Source organism: Podarcis filfolensis, assembly GCF_964270895.1.
Source record: "Podarcis filfolensis genome assembly, chromosome: 13".
NCBI classification, from domain to species: domain Eukaryota; kingdom Metazoa; phylum Chordata; class Lepidosauria; order Squamata; family Lacertidae; genus Podarcis; species Podarcis filfolensis.
In genome coordinates this window covers 52,017,789-52,037,052 of record NC_139615.1, presented here as the reverse complement: position 1 = coordinate 52,037,052, position 19,264 = coordinate 52,017,789, and the positions used below count along the sequence as shown (strand labels likewise).

General features: G+C 42.2%; 2 protein-coding genes across 6 annotated transcripts in view; one reads left to right on the top strand and one right to left on the bottom strand.

The window, feature by feature from the left end:
- Nucleotides 1-8,680, bottom strand: part of ZPBP (zona pellucida binding protein) — a 33,022-nt gene extending 24,342 nt beyond the window's left edge. For all 3 annotated transcript variants that reach the window (XM_083583992.1, XM_083583993.1, XM_083583994.1), the window contains exons 1-2: nt 8,546-8,680; nt 298-360 (exon numbers count right to left, since the gene is read on the bottom strand). In XM_083583992.1, the coding sequence (XP_083440118.1) occupies nt 298-360; nt 8,546-8,648 (166 nt within the window). In that variant the 5' untranslated portion in view covers nt 8,649-8,680. The remainder of the gene's footprint in view (nt 1-297; nt 361-8,545) is intronic.
- A 126-nt stretch (nt 8,681-8,806) lies between these two features.
- Nucleotides 8,807-19,264, top strand: part of SPMIP7 (sperm microtubule inner protein 7) — a 29,954-nt gene continuing 19,496 nt past the window's right edge. Inside the window, exons 1-4 of one of the 3 annotated variants that reach the window (XM_083583926.1) lie at nt 9,805-9,922; nt 12,884-13,506; nt 15,780-15,877; nt 16,326-16,399. In XM_083583926.1, the coding sequence (XP_083440052.1) occupies nt 13,023-13,506; nt 15,780-15,877; nt 16,326-16,399 (656 nt within the window). In that variant the 5' untranslated portion in view covers nt 9,805-9,922; nt 12,884-13,022. Of the gene's footprint in view, nt 13,507-15,779; nt 15,878-16,325; nt 16,400-19,264 lie in introns of all 3 variants that reach the window. The other 2 variants (XM_083583928.1, XM_083583927.1) reach the window with 2 other exon arrangements.

Below are 19,264 nucleotides of genomic sequence, written 5' to 3'. Positions count from 1 at the left end.
AGTTTTAATGTAGTTAAATACTATTTTAAAAAATTTAGAATTATTTTTGGCAAGTATATTATTCTGCAATAGTCAATACCACTCTAACATGGCAATCTTATGCATGTCTACTCAGACATGAGTCCCACTGAGTTCAATGGGCTTCCTCCCAAGTTAGATGTTTAGGATTGCAGTCTTAGTGTCACAGAATAATCATATAAATAGTATAACTGACCTTAAAGAAAACAGTATTTTAAAATCCAGCCATAACATTTTCAAAAGATTAACATGAATGAATTTAAAATATTTACTTTATACCTGGTAAATTGGTTGATCCTACAACTTTCAATGTACTAGAATCTGTACTGGCCGAAGTATGAACTGTCAAAACAGAATTTTTAAAAGTTAGCATAAAAATTCAAGCTTCTTAGAAATAAAAAAAATGACGATTGATCATAACAAAATCAATGAACTTGAGCAAGTATAAATAGGCAGTGACTGTAACAAGAGACATGATAATAAATCATAGGTTATGAAGCAGTGGTCAAGGATCATGGTGGCGCACCCCCCTCCCATCCCACCTGTCACTTGCTGGCTTTGGAGAAGAACCGACCTTGAATTATGCCAGAGCTACCCATCACATCAAAACTCCAACACAGCCTCAGTGCAGTGCTGTGGACAGAATTTCAGGTGTGGATGCTACTGCTGGAATCAAATTCACACACTTTTGGGGTCATTCATTCACTTTCAGACTAAGTAACCTTACAGAATGCAATGTAATGATTCCCATTAAAAGCCGTTTGAGCTCCTTGGAAGGGCAGCATACAAGAACAATTTTTAAAAGTCTGAGAAATTTACTAGAAGAGCTGCTGTAGATGGCAAACACATAACAATGATAAAGATAAAATATCATTCTGTGGTAACCTCCCTTTTATTCCTTTCTTTATCTGCATTTGGAAAGAGGATGGATCTTCTTTAAAAAAGTAAGGTTGCACCTTGGTTGTTGAACGCCTTGCAACTCAAATGTTTTGGCTCCCGAATGCCACAAACCCGGAAGTGAGTGTTCCAGTTTGTGAATGTTCTTTGGAACCCAAACATCGAACACAGCTTCCACTTGAGTGCAGGAAGCTCCTGCAGCCAATCAGAAGCTGCACCTTGGTTTTTGAACATTTTCAGAAGTTGAACGGATTTCCCAAACAGATTCCATTTGAAAAGCAAGGTGCAACTGTACTTTAAACATATTCTATATTCAGTAAATAAATTTCCTATTGCAAAGTGCAAGATGCTCTCAGCAAAACTACCAAAGCTCCTGATTTTACAAGCGTCAAACATGAAGAGATCTGATCTAGCTAAAGAAAAGGTTTGCAATTATGGATAAACTCTGAAATTAACAGGAAATCCCATATGGCCTTTAGCATAATAGGCTTGTGTGCTTAACTATGTGTTAACCCCAGACTAATCATTGGTTTATCTACTAGTTAATATATTAATGTGAAAGATACTGCTTTATTTCTTTTTTCTAAAACTCTACTATGTTTATATTAAAATAGATCTTTGATACTGAATATTCAACACATTTAAGATTTCACAGCACTTACTGAATCACAATTCCGTATTACTGAGACAGCAAACTTTAATAAATGGATTAATAAATAAGACCCTTGTATTAATGTTTCTGGAATAGAAATTATAAATCTAATTAATATAATTATTTGTATATTTCCTTGGGTGTTATTTACAGGAGAGAATTATAGCGGTGAAATAAATATTTAACAAGCAACTAGTTACATGGGAATAAGCCAACTGAGCTTAACAGGATTTATGAGTAGATGTGTTTATAGGGACTGCACCATAAAGGGCAGGGGGCTAAACAAGCAAAACATCAAAACACTTTTAGAACTCTATCATTTGAGTAGTGATTTCTTCTAAGTCTAGGACCACAAAACTTCAACAAGTTCTTAATCTAATTGCTTCTAGAGGCAATGTGATCCCATCTGATAAAATTAACTTAAGGTAAAAGGACCCCTGACCATTAGGTCCAGTCATGGCCGACTCTGGGGTTGCGGCACTCATCTCGCTTTATTGGCCGAGGGAGCCGGCGTACAGCTTCCAGGTCATGTGGCCAGCATAACTAAGTGAACCAGAGCAGTGCACAGAAACGCCATTTACCTTCCCACCGGAGCGGTACCTATTTATCTACTTGCACTTTGATGTGCTTTCGAACTGCTAGGCTGGCAGGAGCTGGGACCGAGCAACGGGAGCTCACCCCATCGCGGGGATTCGAACCACCGACCTTCTGATCAGCAAGTCCTAGGCTCAGTGGTTTAACCCACAGCGCCACCCGCGTCCATAAAATTAACTTAATTTGTCCTTAAAACTTCTGGATCCATTGTATATAAAATTGAGTGTTTGTTAAACAACAAATAGGTAAAGGTAAAGGGACCCCTGACCATTAGGTCCAGTCGTGGCCGACTCTGGGGTTGCGGTGCTCATCTCGCTTTATTGGCTGGGGGAGCCGGCGTACAGCTTCCGGGTCATGTGGCCAGCATGACTAAGCCGCTTCTGGAGAACCAGAGCAGTGCACGGAAACGCCGTTTACCTTCCCGCCGGAGCGGTACCTATTTATCTATTTATAATAACAACAAATATAAACAACAAATAACATCATATAATTATATCATATTATAATATAATATAATATAATATAATATAATATAATATAATCATATTATATAAACAACAAATAACTTCAGTCCAAATATGAAAAGTGGTTTTGGGGTTTTTATTTTGAGCAACATACCTGTGCTTTTCCAGCATCCTGAGCTTGATCTATTATTCAAGCTACTTTCATCCCATCTGTTCAATATTTCTAAGTTTTTAGTTTCAGATTTTCTGAACAGAAAAAAACATGCAGTAGCTAGAGCCACAAGATGGAGCACTTTAACTGCTAATACAAAATACTAGTAGTATAAATAAAAAAAACTGGTTTATAGAGTATACATCAAACTTCTTTGAGCATGTTTTCAGTACACATTGTCTATTTATTTATAAATGTACTGATAAAAAAGCTTGGTAATGCACCAACATTATGCATATGTTTATTTTTAAACGTTATGTTATTTTTTAAATTCTACAAAAAGCTTTTTTAAAAAAATCATCAAATCAAAGTTCAGAAACAGTATAAAAGACTGAAAACCAAAACAAAACCAGTTCTTTAAAATTTAGAACATTTTCCTTGAGAAAAGAAATATAATTAGAAAGTTCTTATGACAATACTCAAGGAAAAATATATTAGAAAAGTGTTGTGATGTGTTTTTGAAACCACTTTGAATATACAGAGATTTTGAATAGATCTTACACTTTCTCTCTAGAAATACCAATATGCTTTTTATATTTATTCATGGTCCACAGTATACTACTTACTGACCTGGCTCACATGTAATGCTAAGATAAACCATGGTTTACAACTAGCGGCTTCTCTGGAGGAGATAAATGATGAGCCTGGGTTCAGATGACAGGTAAGGCAAACCATGACTTACCTGACAGCAATACAGCATGACTAGTGGAACACATTGGCTGCAATCTGTTCTCTGGGAACCTGTATGTCTGTGGGAAGTCATGGTTTGGCTTAGTTTATGTGTGAACTGAGCCACAGTACAGTATAGCACATGATATAAGGCAGTAATTGTCAGAGGGGTTTCAAACCTGATGCATGATTTTAAACTAAACTTAAAACAATCCAGGTGACCGTGTGCAAGAAAGTATTTCTTATAAGTTTTTGTTTATTTGAGTGTATATAGCAATATAAGGTAGAGGAAAACAAGGACTGACTGATTTGATTTGGGTAGTTTGGGAAGGGAAGCAGCTATAGCTCAATGTTTCCCAGTTACTTTGTAACATCTGCAAAAAGTTTCTGTAAGCTCAATTACTTAGAAGAAAAGTAGAGTTAATGTGGCAGGGAATTGTTATACCTGACATAAAGATATATTGAATGTATATGTTGTTCATGAAGATGTCAGTCAGGATATTTATAAATTTACTTAAATTTGTGTACAACTCTTCAATTGATCACAGATGGTTCATAAATTAAAAAACAAAATGAGAAATACACAATAAAACAAAAGCAAATCAATAACCCACTTCCCATGGTTGTAGGATGTTATTCAGCCAAAGGCCTGGTTATAGAGAAACATTTTCACATGGCTTCTAGAGATACTGGTATGTAATGAAGGCCTACCAGTCAAGCCTCCCATTTACAATTACATTATTTGATTATGCAGGGATTTCCAAACTATGGGGACAAACGGGCACATTTTACATTTTAAGTAAGTGTCATGACACTAGTCCCAACACTAGAAAGAGGGCAACAGCCCACTGCTAACAGAAGTCAGCTATGTCCTGCTGGTTCTGATTGTAGAGATCACTCCTTATTGATGTTTTCCACACACAATGATGCTGTTATCTAATAATAGGAAGGGAAAATATACCTAGTGGCCACACCATGCTTTCTTGTACATATGTGAACAGTACATACACAGACAATACACACACATACTTCTCTTTTTTGCTCTGCCCAAGAGAGAACATCCCCTTCAGAAAAGTCCATCAAAAGAGTAAAGGAACTACCTGCCAAAAGCTCCACATGGCTAGTGGGCAACAATGCTGAGCAAGTAAGGCTATCCCTATATTGCCCCCCAGTGGAAAATAGGCCCTTTGTGGGGAAGAGGAAGTGCCTGCCAGAAGCTCCACATGGCTGGTGGGCAACAAAAGCTGAGTGATGATAGATGTCCCCCAGTTGCCCTGAAAGGCTTCCGCCATGGCACCCACAGGCACTGGTTTGGGACTTCCAGTTTAGGCCAATTGAGAGTCTCTTTGAAGTCTTTGGATGATATAAAAGTAAAATTAAAAAATAATAATACACCCACTATGTCCCTTGTCCGTCTATTCAGCAGGAAGAACCTTGTGGACATAGCTGAAACCCATTGCTGGCACATAAGGATGTTTGACTCAGGACCTGGTACAGTTTTATTTACTAGAATAAAGTTTTACCCCACGTAACATGTAGGACTTTCTGGGTTGTGAGCTCTATGAGTGCAGCAGCACAGGCATGACCAGTGTTTGTAGGCAGGAAAATTTGCCCTACATGTAGGGCAAGAGGAATTAACTGGAAGTACTCCAGATGTTGTTGGGCTCCCAATACCCACTAGCCCCAGCCAGCATGACCAATGGGCAGGGCAAAGGGAGCTATACTATAGCCCAACAGCACCTGGAAGGCCACAGGTTAATCAGCCACTGACAGAAATACCGTTTTTTTCCGTGTGTAAGACGATGCTTTTTGCTTAAAAAAATTAGGCAAAAATTGGGTGTCGTCTTATACACAAATAGTGAATGCAGAGGGAGGGATGTGTGATTAATGGCAGCATCAAGCAGGAGATTGGCAGCAGCAATTGGCGGCTGCGGCCAGGCCTGCTGGCAATTGGTTGTGGCAATTGGGCAGGCGATTGGCAGCTGTGGTGAAGTGGGCAGGCGATTGGCAGCTGTGGCGAAGTGGGCAGGCGATTGGCAGCTGCGGCAAGCGGGCAATTGGTTGCTGCGGCAAAGTGTGCAATTGGGAGTGGCAAGCGATCAGCAGTGGCAGGCAGGCAGGTGAACGATTGGCAGAAGTGACCTCCCCCACCACCCCCAAAGCTAAACAACTTAATTTCGGGTTAAAAAAAATAAGGGTCATCTTATACACAGAAAAATACGGTATGTGGGGGGATGAGCTCTTAGGCAACTATTTACAAAAAGGCAGCGGTCTACTTGTCCTGATAACCATAAACCAGGCAAGGAAATCACAGAATTAATGAGTTGGGAGTCACCTACTAGTCCAACCCGCTATCAGTGCAGGATATGCAATCCAAGATTGCATTATTATTATTATTTTACTTGTCCATATGACTGGGTTGCCGAAGCCTGACAGATGCCTGTTGAATCTCTGTTCAAATATTTTGAAACTTTCAGGAGAGGTAACCACCTCATGCAGCAGTTTCACTATCAAGCAGCTCTTACCTTTAAATTCCTTCTAATCTTTAGCCAAAATCTACTTCCCTGCAATTTCCACCTATTCTATTCTATTCTATTCTATTCTATTCTATTCCTATGCAAAAGCCTTTTACTGTGTCGACCACAGCAAACTATGGCAAGTTCTTAAAGAAATGGGAGTGCCTGATCACCTCCTGAGAAATCTCTACGTGGGACAAGAAGCTACAGTTAGAACTGGATATGGAACAACTGATTGGTTCAAAATTGGGAAAGGAGTACAACAAGGCTGTATATTGTCTCCCTGCTTATTTAACTTATATGCAGAATTCATCATGCTAAAGGCTGAGCTGGATGGATCCCAAGCCGGAATTAAGATTGCCGGAAGAAATATCAACAACCTCAGATGACACAACCTTGTTGACAGAAAGTGAGAAGGAATCAAAGAACCTTTTAATGAGGGTGAAAGAGGAGAGCGCAAAATATGGCCTGAAGCTCAGCATCAAAAAAAACGAAGATCATGGCCACTGGGCCCATCATCTCCTGGCAAATAGAAGAGGAAGAAATGAAGGCAGTGAGAGATTTTACTTTCTTGGGCTCCATGATCACTGCAGATGGTGACAGCAGTCATGAAATTAAAAGATGCCTGCTTCTTGGGAGAAAAGCAATGACAAACCTAGCCAGCATCTTAAAAAGCAGAGACATCACCTTACCAACAAAGGTCCATATAGTTCAAGCTCTGGTTTTCCCAGTAGTGATGTATGGAAGTGAGAGCTGGACCATAAAGAAGGCCGATTGCTGAAGAATTGATGCATTTGAATTCTGGTGCTGGAGGAGACTCTTGAGAGTCCCATAGACTGCAAGAAGATCAAACCTCTCCATTCTGAAGGAAATCAGCCCTGAGTGCTCACTGGAAGGACAGATCCTGAAGCTGAGGCTCCAAGACTTTGGCCACCTCATAAGAAGAGAAGACTCCCTGGAAAAGACCCTGATGTTGGGAAAGATGGAGGGCACAAGGAGAAGGGGACGACAGAGGACGAAATGGTGGGACAGTGTTCTCGAAGCTACCAGCATGAGTTTGACCAAACTGCGGGAGGCAGTGGAAGACAGGAGTGCCTGGCGTGCTCTGGTCCAGGGGGTCACGAAGAGGCAGACACAACTAAACAATAACAACATTATATTCCTGTCCTTTGAAGCAACAGAAAACAAATATTTTCAATCTTCTGTTGTAACAGCCCTTGAGAGATTTGAGGACTGCTATCATGTTCCTCCTTAAATTTCTCTTGTCCATGCTAAACATGTCAGCTGTTTCTCATAGGTCTTGGTTTCCAGCCCCCCACCCCCATCCTGATCACCCTTCTCTGGACCAGCTCCAGTTGGGTAAATGTCCTTAAAATGTGGCATCCAAAACTAGACACAGTACTACAGAAGCAACCCGACTAGCATAAATGGAGTGCAACTATTATGATTTGGCCACAATCTGCCCTTAATGCAATATAAGTTTTTCAAGTTACAGGTAGGTAGCCGTGTTGGTCTGCCATAGTCGAAATAAAATAAAAAAACTGCTTCCAGTAACACCTTAGAGACCAACTAAGTTTATTGTTGGTATGAGCTTCCGTGTGCATGCACACTTCTTCAGATACTAAGTTTTTCAAGTCATGCTTTAGCTTATGATTAGCTAAGACACACACTGTCTTCATTTACATAATGCTAAATCAAGGTGTGATATGTTTAAACACAAGCTCTAGCATTCCTCTGTTTGTCCACCCAAGAGCAACACAACCATGAACTTGGCTTAGCCGGATATCCAAATCAGTGTTTGTGGTTTGTTTCTCTCCAAACCACAATGTAAAGCCAAGGTTTGTTCTTGGGTTTCTGAGACCTGCGGGTATAGGGTGGTGTAAAAATTTAATAAATCACCTTCCTTTCTTGTTATTGCTCCAAATACAGTATAGTGCTTTCTTAGCATTTTCAACAAGAATCAGGTCTTGGTAGGCTTATTGTACCCATTCTTTGTTATCTGACCCACCACTTTCAATTATATACTGCTCTGAGATTTTCAGATGAAGGGTGGTATATTAATTTAATAAATCAATAATATATTGCTCTTTTTTAAGCCTTGACTTCTTGAGAGATCCTCCTCTCTTTTGAAATAGTTTGCACCCACACTTCCAACATTTCACTGTTCAGAATCCCCAAGTCCCCGTTTTCTCTCTCATGGCATCCTCCTTACCATCAGCAACAACTGCGGGAGTATTTTTGGGAGGAAGTTGGGGAAATACATATGGGAGCAGTTACGTTTTGCACTAAACAAACGCGAGTAAATGCCTGCGCACTCGCCTCCTATAGTTATAAATGCCAGAAACCTTAATTCAAAAACAAAAAAAGGTTGGCACTCTCAGGATCGGGGCGCACTTTCTGCACATTTTGAGGAGAACCTGCTACGCAAGGAGCGCGCGTCAATAGGGGGGCTGGCTTCGCCTGAAGCCCCTCTGGGCCAGACGGAAGCGCCTCCCGAGCTCCAGGGCCCCCGCCGCCCCCTCACCTGAGGCGAGGCCCTGCAGCACCGAGAGCACCACCACCAGCAGCGGCGCGCAGAGGAAGGTGCGAGGCGGCGGCGCGAGCCTCCTCCGCCGCAGGCGCCGCATTTCCCCCGCCGGAAAAGGCGCCTCCTGCTGCCGCTCGCGCTCTTTCCCCGGCCAGGGCGGGAGCGCAGCGAGGTCGTTAACCGCCGGCCTTCGACTCCCCTCGTCACAAAGGCCGCGGAGGCGCCGCCGCCCGAGAAGAACCACCGCCTCGCGCCTCGGGGTTCTGCGCAGCCGCAGAGCGTTGGCGGGCTTTTCGCCTCGCGCCCCGCCCTCTTTCTCGCCCTTCTTAGCGCCGTTGCTCTTCGCGCGCTCGCCTTGGATTGGTCGGCTTGGCGGCCGAGGCGGCCCAGAAGGGTCCGCTCTGGCCTCAGGCGGCTGCGCCCGAAGCAAAGGCCCTGCGGTCTTCCATGAAGGGCAGCTTATCAACTGAGTGGAGGAGGAGGAGGATATTTGGGGGGGGGACCCCTGGATCCAGCAAGTGTTAAAATATAAACCAGGTTGCCTTGCAGTGTTCAGGTGGTGGCCCGGGTGATGGGCCGTTGAGGGAAGAAAGGAAGGGGCTCTTTGCAGATACCCTCCCTCAACTGTTAGTTAAAAAGGACAGAAAGAAGACGCAAGGGCAGAGGAGAGTGATGTGAACTAGAAGTGGGGAAGCAGCAGGCTGGGAAACCGTAGAGCAAGAAGTGAGGGAGCCACGACGGCTGCAGTTATGGGGGAAGCAAGACTCTTTTGGGGTGTCAATGCTGTCAGCCCCTCCATCGTAGACTCAGGTTGTATACAGTGGACACAAGTTGCGAACGTGATCCGTGTGAGAGGCACATTCGCAATGTGCTGCATCTGTGCACCCGCAAAGTGCGATTTAGCACTTCTGCTCATGCACGAGCGCCAAAACCCAAAAGTAACCTGTTCCGGTACTTCTGGGTTTGGCGCAGTGCACAACCCGAAAACACACAACCTGAAGCGTCTGTAACCCGAGGTATGACTGCATATGCATAAATAAGCCTTATGTCATAAAGACACCACCGTGTCTGCTGTACAAAAGGAAACACAAACCCTGGATGAGTGCCTGGAACCTCGCGCTGCTCAGAGATTTGGAGTGGCGTCAACCCGGGGCTTAGAAGTGGAGTCCATGTTTTCTGGAGGAGGGCCTGTGAGCAAAGTGTGCCTGAATCAAGATGGAGGGAAGAACACTCCTTGAGCAGCTTGAGACTCCTTGAGCAACACTCCTTGAGCAGCTTGAGACAATAGAGCAACGGCCGAGCCAGTGGTTTGAGCAAATGACCCTGTGGCAGAACCAGCAGTTTGGTAGAGTGTAGCAGCTGCAAGCAGAGTGTGTGAGAAGCCTTCTTGGAAAGAAGGAATTCATTAGCTTTTAAACAATCCATGTAACCTTATTTTGCTAAGTGCCTGAGCTTAAAAGCCTGCCTGAAAGTTAAGTCCTCTGTCCTGCAAGACTTTCTCTTTCATGCAGATATGCCAGGGGCAACTGAGGGCTCACCCACACTTCCACTGGTCCTGTGTTCTCCACCACTTGTGCCGCCGCCGCTTTCCCCCAGAAAACCCACTGTTTACTGTTGAAACACAGCAAACATCAATCGGGTTTCCTGCAGATGATGTTTGCTCCGATTCAGCAGTAAACAGCAGGTTTTCCCAGGGAAAATGATGCAGTGAGCAGTAAACCTCTCAGACCAATGCCTAGAAAGCACAGGCAAATGGAGGTGTGGGCAAGCAGGAGCAGGGGACTTTGGACCCTTTGGATGATGCTGAGCTGCGTCAGCCGTCCGACTCAGCCTGTGTGGCCAATGACCAGGGATGAGTTGCAGTCCCACAGTGGGGTGGGTAGGGGACAACAAAAGTTCCCCATGCCCAGATACTTCTCTAATAGTTGCTGCATTCACTCACCACCTAACAGTTCTGTGATCCAGAATCGGAAATGGAATATTGGTTTAGATACTGAACAATGCCATAAAAACAACTTATCAGTTAAATGTTAATCGCCAGGATGTTATAAACAGATGTACCAGTCATCTGCTGTCATATTATATTCTTTTTAAATTGCCTTGTCTATATGTTAATTAAATAAAATTTATTATCTTTTTTAAAAGAGAAGGCCCTGCTTGCAGGCTTCCATAGACATCTGGTTGGCCACTGAAAATAGGATGCTGAACTAGGTGGGCCTTTGGCCTGATCCATTAGATCTCTTCTTATATTATTAAAAAGAGTATACAGTGGTACCTCGGGTTACATACTTAATTCATTCCGGAGGTCTCTTCTTAACCTGAAACTGTTCTTAACCTGAAGCACCACTTTAGCTAATGGGGCCTCCCGCTGCTGCCGCGCTGCTGGAGCACGACTTCTGTTCTCATCCTGAAGCAAAGTCCTTAACCCGAGGTATTATTTCTGGGTTAGTGGAGTATGTAACCTGAAGCATCTGTAACCTGAAGCGTCTGTAAACTGAAGCATATGTAACCCGAGGTACCACTGTACAATATATTTTTTTAAGCACACTTGGGTTTTTTTGAATATTAATCTTTTAGCTTTTTTATTAAATCTGTTATCAAACTTATCAGGTAAAAGATGTGTTTCACAGTAGATTTGGGAGCAGTATAAAGGAATTTGGTCAGCTTTTTTTTTAATTAAAAAAAAATCATTTTATAAGATTGTGTAGGAAAGTGGAATTGGAGAGGAACAGGTGGATCCAGCAACACAACACTGTAGTACTGTGGAATGTTCTTGTTCACTCTTCTAATCAGGTCTGCCCTGTCCTCTACTGTACTGTAATACCTTACCCACCTTTTTCCATTTCATACCCCAAGAGTCAGTCACAACATCCTGTGGAGTGCGCTCAGTTATGCCTGGGCTCTTTTGGGGGGATGGAAGGGGGTTCTTCCTTTAGAATATTGTCCTCTAAAGCTTCTTTGGACTTCTGCAAACCTTGGCATTCCCTCCACATCCGCTGGTACCTTCCTCTTGTATGAGGATATTGTTGCTTTGGCAATGTAAGCATTGGCACTCACATCTACAAGATGGACCTGCAATAAAATGTTGTTGTGTAGAGTGCTTCTGTTCAGGAGACTCTCTTCTCCCTAGTTTTCTGTCTACCCCACACACATTCAGCAGTCCATGCACACTGAACCAAAGTCTCATTGGGCTATTTTGAAGGGGTTCTGTTAGGATTTTTTCTAAAGTTTTTATTTTGTACTTCTGCAAATCTTGGGCTTCCCCAGCACCCGTGTGTGTGTGACCATTTTTTTTTTACTACGTAAGGATAGGCACTTGAAAAAATGAGTCTATGAGTCTAGTATTAGCATACTAAATGTGGTGGTGGGTTAGAAAGAGGGAAAGCTTTGCAATTCATTTTTCATTTATCTTCACAGTAATCTTTTGAAAAGAGATAAACAAACATTCCCAAAGCACCAGAGGGCTCTAGTACACTTCCTTCGCTGACCTTATAAAAGGTGACCCCCAAACATTACCACTCAGGAAGATGAGGAAGGCCAAACTATAATATTGTTACAAAAGTCCCTCTTGTTACAAGCCTGCCCCTCTCTCTGCCAAGTGGTGGCGAGAGCCCATGGGGTCTGTGTCCCTTTGGAGAACAGAAGACACGGTGGAGACTGTCTGGCTTTAAGAAATATGGTTTATTCAGTCTGCATGGAGGGAGTCCAGATCTTATGGCATAGTCATTTCAAGAGGTAGCAGCGCAGGCTGCCTGCAGCCAACCTCCAAAGATGAATCTGCTCCTCTTCCCCCTTCTTCTTCCCAGAAACCCCTTGTTCTCCATCAGAGCAGTTACCCTGGCAACCTCCCAAATCCCCAGTCTCTCTTCACACCTGGTGGAAGGAGTTCCCTTGTATTGTTCTTGTTCCTCAATTATTCCTTGATCACTGTAGCTCAGGAATTCCTTTGCAGCTTGTGTTCTCCCATCATATCACAAACAACCCAAACCCTAGCATTTATTAATTTCTAGGGCTTACCCTATATCTATAACAATATATAAGGTGATTATTTTGAACTTTGATGTTTGACAATCTAAATCTTTAATACATTTTAAAACATTGCAGTAGGGAAGAAAAAAGCATATAATTTGTTTGTGAAGCAGAGAGAACGATTGTTTCATTCATAGATCAGAAAGATCACTGCCTTTTCTCCTGGATCCAGATCCCTATGAAATGCATCACTACAACTTCATTGTGTGCTCATGTTCTACTGTCACTAAGCAACAAAGAGACTCTTCTCATTTGACAGCTCTGTTCCCTTCCGGGTTTCTATCTCCTTTTACTTTGGTTTTAAAGTAGTGTTTTCTTCCATAAGTTGGAAAGGTTTTAGGTTGTGTCTGTGTGCTGTTAGTTTCTGTGTGAATTCCTGGACAGGATTAGAAAACAATCAAGACTCTAATATATATCTCTACCTGGAAACAATACAAAAATAATTATGACTTCTGGAGTCACTGCAAGGCAGTTCAGCCACTTCAATTCTCACAAGATGCATCAGAAGCAGCATGAAGGTCTCTTAAAGAGAATGTATATGCCTTTTGTGAGAGGACCTGAAGACAGACACTTTTTTACCAGTTTCCACAACAAATGCAGTAATGCTTTTCTCAAATCCAATCCATTCATTCGACCTGAAGATAAATCCTACCTTTTAGCTCCACACCGGGATGATCTGCCAATAATTAACCCTTGTTCAGGATTTGTGAGCCCAGGAGGCGCAGTTGAAGCTAACCAAATCATGTACAGCAAAAATAAGGAACCCCTGGGGAATGGTAAAGATGTGCAGCCTCCACCGTCGGCTCCCTTCCCACATACAACACACCAGCCTGCAAACAGAAGACTCTCGGTATTGGAAGAGATAAAGCAGGACCAGCAGTGGAACTCAAGAGCAGTGCCAGATATTTCTCTCAGGTCCAAACTTGGAGGTACATGGTGCTATCTTTTACTGTTCTCATTGTATTCACTATATTGTCTGATGAAAGGACGCAAGGTGCAGCTTTGGTACATAAATGATGTCCTTTAAAGTGCCAAAATGCATGCTATGCAGAGTTTTATTTAACTTTCCCCCTAGTGAATGAAAAAGTTGCAGTGCTGAAGGAGAACAGGTGAGGGGAATGGGTTGTTTAACCTTTTCCCTGCTGACCATGGTTCTACTTAAGTTCAGCTGGCAGGGCGTTGGCAGGGGCAAAATCTGTTTCCTCTGTGCAGTACTGGGTTTATCAGATGTAGAGGGTGGAAGTGACCCTCACTCAGACAGGGTTCTGGGTGCACCCTTTTGGTTTCTTCCATGCAGTATGAGTAAATGCTGTCATGCACTTCAAAGGGGAAAAGTGAAGTACTGCATTTGAGGACACTGTTCTATGGAGAGCAAATGCACACATCCCTCTCCTGATCCTGAATAATCTATCCTCCACTGACAGAGACAACAAGTTGTTGCTGCAATATACAGGCACATTTCCCACTCCCCCCTCCTTTGTGATAGACTGCTCCTGTTGCTGCAATTTTTATTTCCTGTGTTGTTTTTATATTGTTTGATATTTTGTGGTTGTAAGCTACCTTGACTTATTTTATAAAGAAAGTAGGTAGAAATCTAAGTTTTTAAAACAAATAAATTTAAATATTGATAGGTGGTTTGTTAGCTATAACATAAGAATATATAAGATGAGCTATAGCTTGCCTGTCCAAACAACTCAGATCATGTAACTGTTTGCTAAAGTATACGTTGTGTTGCTGCACAGGCTCACTAATCTAAAGCAGAAGAGAGCTGATGGTTCATTTTTAATCTAAGAGGCTAAATTTAATTTCAAGTCCCACCTCTGCCGTGGATTCACTATGTGGCCTTGGGTAAATCACCGCACCCCAGCCTCAGGTCACATCCACACCACACATTGAAAGGACTCTGTCATTGCTTCCCCCAAAGGATCATGGGAACTAGTTTAAGGTTCCAACAATGCTTAGCACCTGTTACAAACTACAGTTCCCAGGATTCTTTGTGGGAAGCTGAAGGGAGGGTATAAGAGTTCTTTAAATGTGTGGTGTGGATGTAACCTATATCTGTGGGAGGGAAATAAAAGGGAACAATATGTACTTCATGGGAGTGTTTGAAGAACAAACACAGTAAAAACTGTAAAACATCAAATTTAAAATGTTATATAAATTATATTAAAAGGGGGAGCAGCAGTAAAGAAAATGGCACCCTATTGGGCCTGGTAAACATATAAGCAATTGGCTCTCTGGGTCACAACCTCCAGCCTCCTGTCTACTTCCTGACAGCAGCTCACAGTCTCTTTTGTCCAGGGACAAAACTAGGCTTTATTTTAACCGGGCCAAAGACCCAGTTTGGCCCACCCACCCACTCGCATTTGTGTACACACCAACCCACCCAGGCTGGGAGCCTCAATGGTGCTGCTCTGGAGGCTTCACCCAGGGCAAAAAACCCAGCTTACCCCCCCCCCCCAGTTAAGGCACTGTCTAGCTCTCTAGATCCCAAACAAACTTCCTTCTTAACCCCTTTTTTCTTCAACCATGCACCCACTGCCCCATTTCCTTGGATCTTTATTCCTTGATGGCTCTTCCCGAACTCTGCCCACCATGTCTTCTTTTGTGTGTCCCTCCCTCCCTGTTTCCTGTCATGCAGCCCCTCCTGACATTACGCGTCTCCGCAGCTCACACACATTGTTAAGTGCTCATTTGTCAAGCCCTTTGTTTCTCCTCCATCTGCCCTTCCTCTTCAGGTTCTTGCTTCTCAGTACCTGCTCTGCCCCTTCCTTCAATTACTCTGCCTCGTTGTTACCTGGCTCTTAGGTTCCCTGGCATCTTGGGACCACTTTCTCACTGTGTCTGCTAGCCATTGATTTCACTCTCTCTTTTTGACCTATAGTGCTCCTTCAGGGTTTTCTGTGGTATTTTCTCAGCCAAACTCAAAATTCACTTCAACTTCATTGAAGTGGACTGCGGCAACCATTCAGTTGTTGATATCATCCCTCATTAGAAAGTATGTTTGCAAGCATTTCATGGTATAACATTAGTTTGGCAAATTACTGCCATAGACTGCATTGTTTCCACCACAGTAACCACCACAGTCATCATAAAATCATTTAAGTTAGTTAACATAGCAATATAAGAGTTATTTAACTTAGTTGTAATCTTTAATACTGTAGTAGGCTGCATAGCACAAGAAATTCAACATTTTTTTCAGGATGGACAAGTCCAGTAAAAGTTATACCTGCTCCACCTAAAGTCAAAGGAAATTTTTCACCTCATAGATTTGCATTTCATGTGGACCCAGACATTAAGGTATTTTTGTTTCCCGCTATTGATTTTGTTGTTGGTATAAACCTGGAACATATTTTCAAATTAATACTAGTCCAACAGGCATCTTAAATCTAGGGGGCCGAGGTGTCTTCAGCCCCCTCTCTATGTGTTAGAAAGGGGCTGGGCCTCCTCCGTGTTGAGAGGGTGTGTTGCAGCTTCAGCAGCTGGCTCCTCCAGAGTGCTCAGCCTCCTCCAGACGATGTGCGGTTGTCTGTGTGGGGCGTCATTCACATGTGGCACGCGATGGGCCCCCTCAATTGTAGGGGCAACCTGGCACCTCTGTAGTCCAACTACCTGCAATGCAGGAAAAGGGGTGGCAATCATATGCTTGTGTGCTTGAGACATTACACAGCTTGGAAAACTATTCAATTAAAGGACTAATCCCTGCATTATCTTTTATGATTTCTCTTCATCATGGTTTCTTACGAAGTCAAGTGATCCTTCCTCTGAAGCCTTCAGAGATGAGAAAGCGCGGAAGTATATGTATACCTCAGTGGCTCAAAGGTGAGCTTCTGTTTCTGGTAAGGAAAGGATTCTTTAAACAGGTGTTCACCTGGATGACAGGATGCTACGTAGGAGCTTTCGGTTGAATCCCTCCTTTAGGTCTCACTTTGTTTCTGTGATTGTAAGTTGTTTTAAACTGTTTTTAATATTACATTTCAATGATATAGCCTGCCCTGGAACATTACAGTCAAGTGAGGGTAAATAATAATAATACAAGTTGACATGCTTCTTTTCCAAAGATTAGCCGTCAGGTAGGGGAGAGCTTGTGAAGGGTTTTTTTATTTTTAAAAAAATACATGGAAGAACATTCAGTCATATGTATCCCCACTTGTAATCTGAAATGCTACAGCTGAGAAATTTAGGGAAATGCTTCTTCACCTCCCACTTCCAAGCTCTCCCCTACCTGATATATCTCAATATCTCAATATATCTCAACTGAACTGAAGAAGGCATCCTGTCTCCCTTCCTTTCCCCCCAGTGTTGTGCCCCACTTTCCTCCCCCCTATTACTTTTCTTGCCACCACTGCCACATTGCCAACAATAGCACTCGTAGTTTCTCCAGTGCCTCAGTAACGCAGGACGGGATCTTTCCTTGGCGCCAACCATTCTGCATGGGGTGGGCAAGGGAAGGCTGTTTAGACTTAGAGGGGTGGAATAAAATAGCCTTTTCTGCTGCGGTAAACTCTGCCAGCACCCGCACCCTTCCTCAGAGAAACGTAGGGAGAAGAGGAGAAAGGGGCAGCAGAAACCATTCCTTCCACAGGTAGGGGGGTGAACAGGTGACTGTGCCCGCAGCAGGGAGAGATGGGGGGCCAGGGGGCATGCCAGTTCAGCCTTCCCCTTTGCCCACTGCTTGAGGCAGTTGTCTCATTCCACCTCGTGACTGGGCTGACCCTGCCTGCACATAAGAAATTGGAGGTCAGGGACAATAATTTTTGCCGAAATTTCTTCATGACATGCTAGTTTCCTATGTGGAAGGATTTGGGTTTTGCTTTTGAGTGCTGAGACCTGCAGTCTGGAGTGGTGCAACCCAGACACAGGTTTACCACCTCAGTGAATATTAGGCCTAAAACAAAGATCTGTTGGGATATTTTAGAGCCATTCAGGTACACATGGCCATGTCACTGATCTGAAGGTATAAGATGGTGGTTATTATTTATTAAATTTGTTAGACATAACATTCAAATGTCAGAATGAGAAAAACTTTGGAAAAATGATTTGGAATTTACAGCTTGTTCACTAATTAAATAAAATTATATGAAAATGATGTACAGGTGGTATCTAACACCAGTTAAATTAGCACAAATGTATAAATCAAGAGAATACAAATGTTGGAAATGTAAAGAGCTAGAAGGTATGTTTTATCATATGTGGTGGCAATGTAAAGTTATAAAAAAAATGGGAAATGATATATAATGAACTGGAAAAAAATGTTTAAAATAACCTTAGTTTAAAAGCCTGAAGCCTTTTTATTAGGAATTACAGGAAAGCAGATACCTATATATATATATATATATATATATATATATATATAAATCTTTTTATGTATGTGACTACAGCGGCACAAATATTGATAGCCCAATCTTGGAAAGAGGAAAACATCCCCACAAAAAAAGACTGGCAAATTAAGTTAATGGAATATGCAGAAATGGCTAAATTAACAGAGAAACTTAGAAATCAAGACAATAACATTTTGAAATGAATGGGAAATCTTTATTGCATATATATCAAAGCATTGTATACAAGTTGATACATTAGCAGGATTTTAAGAAACATTTGCATTATTATGATAAAAGATAGAACTGGAAACAAATAGATTAATAATATTACATAGACATGCATGAATTGACCATGAAACAATGGAACCATGGGAGGGGGTAGAGGGAAGTCAAGGGATTTGAGAAATCCCACATCCGGATGTTTTATTGAATGTATAAAAAGCATTGTGAATTTTGTTAATGTTTGTTTTAATGTGATGTTTATTATAATGAAAATCAATTAAAATATTATTTAAAAATTGTTAGTCGCTTTATCTTGTGCAAGGTGACCCAAAGCCCCCTACAACCAAGTAGATATTCCATCATTCTGTGTGTTAACATTATGGCAAATAGATACTTAAACGCCCATGTAAATGAAACTTGTGTTCAATGAAAACACAACTCTGTATGCACCGAAAGTATAATATGCACTGAATGTCCCAATGCAATAGGTATTATGACTCAAAATAATATCCACACAAGGTATGTACAGTCACAAAGAACTTGAAAATGTACATATGCAGGCATGCAAATTGCTATGCAATACCACTGAGTTCAATAGTTCGACTATGGCGTAAATCTAGATAAGACTGTGTGCACGAGGGACTCCGGTTGACGAGACACCCTAGGTATGGTCTTTGTTTCGTATGCCTTCTTCAGTTCAGTTGAGATATATTGATAAACATCAAGTCCGTGCTCATTATTGGGTCAGCTTTTGATGCCTGGGCACTCAGCTCCTAGTGTTCAATCAGCAGAGATGCATTTACATCCTCCAAGCTGCAGCCCATCCTAAATTATACTTTGGTTGATGTATGTGAAGAGGCAGCGGAGGAGTCGCTCAGCATTTCATCCATGTGTGGTTTAGCTTGTGATGGAATGGGGACCTTTGTTACGAAGTAAAGTTAATAGTTTTGACTATTAGATGTAAAAAGCCAAGAACTCACATGCTTCTGTCCTGGCTCTCTCCATGTATAATTTTATCATACATTATGGAGTATGCATATTGTATTCTGTGCTTCATAAAACAGCCAGATTTTTCCCCCATGAAATAAGCTCTTCCGTCTTAGAGACTTTTTCTGTGAATGTATAACATAACCAACCCCCCTCT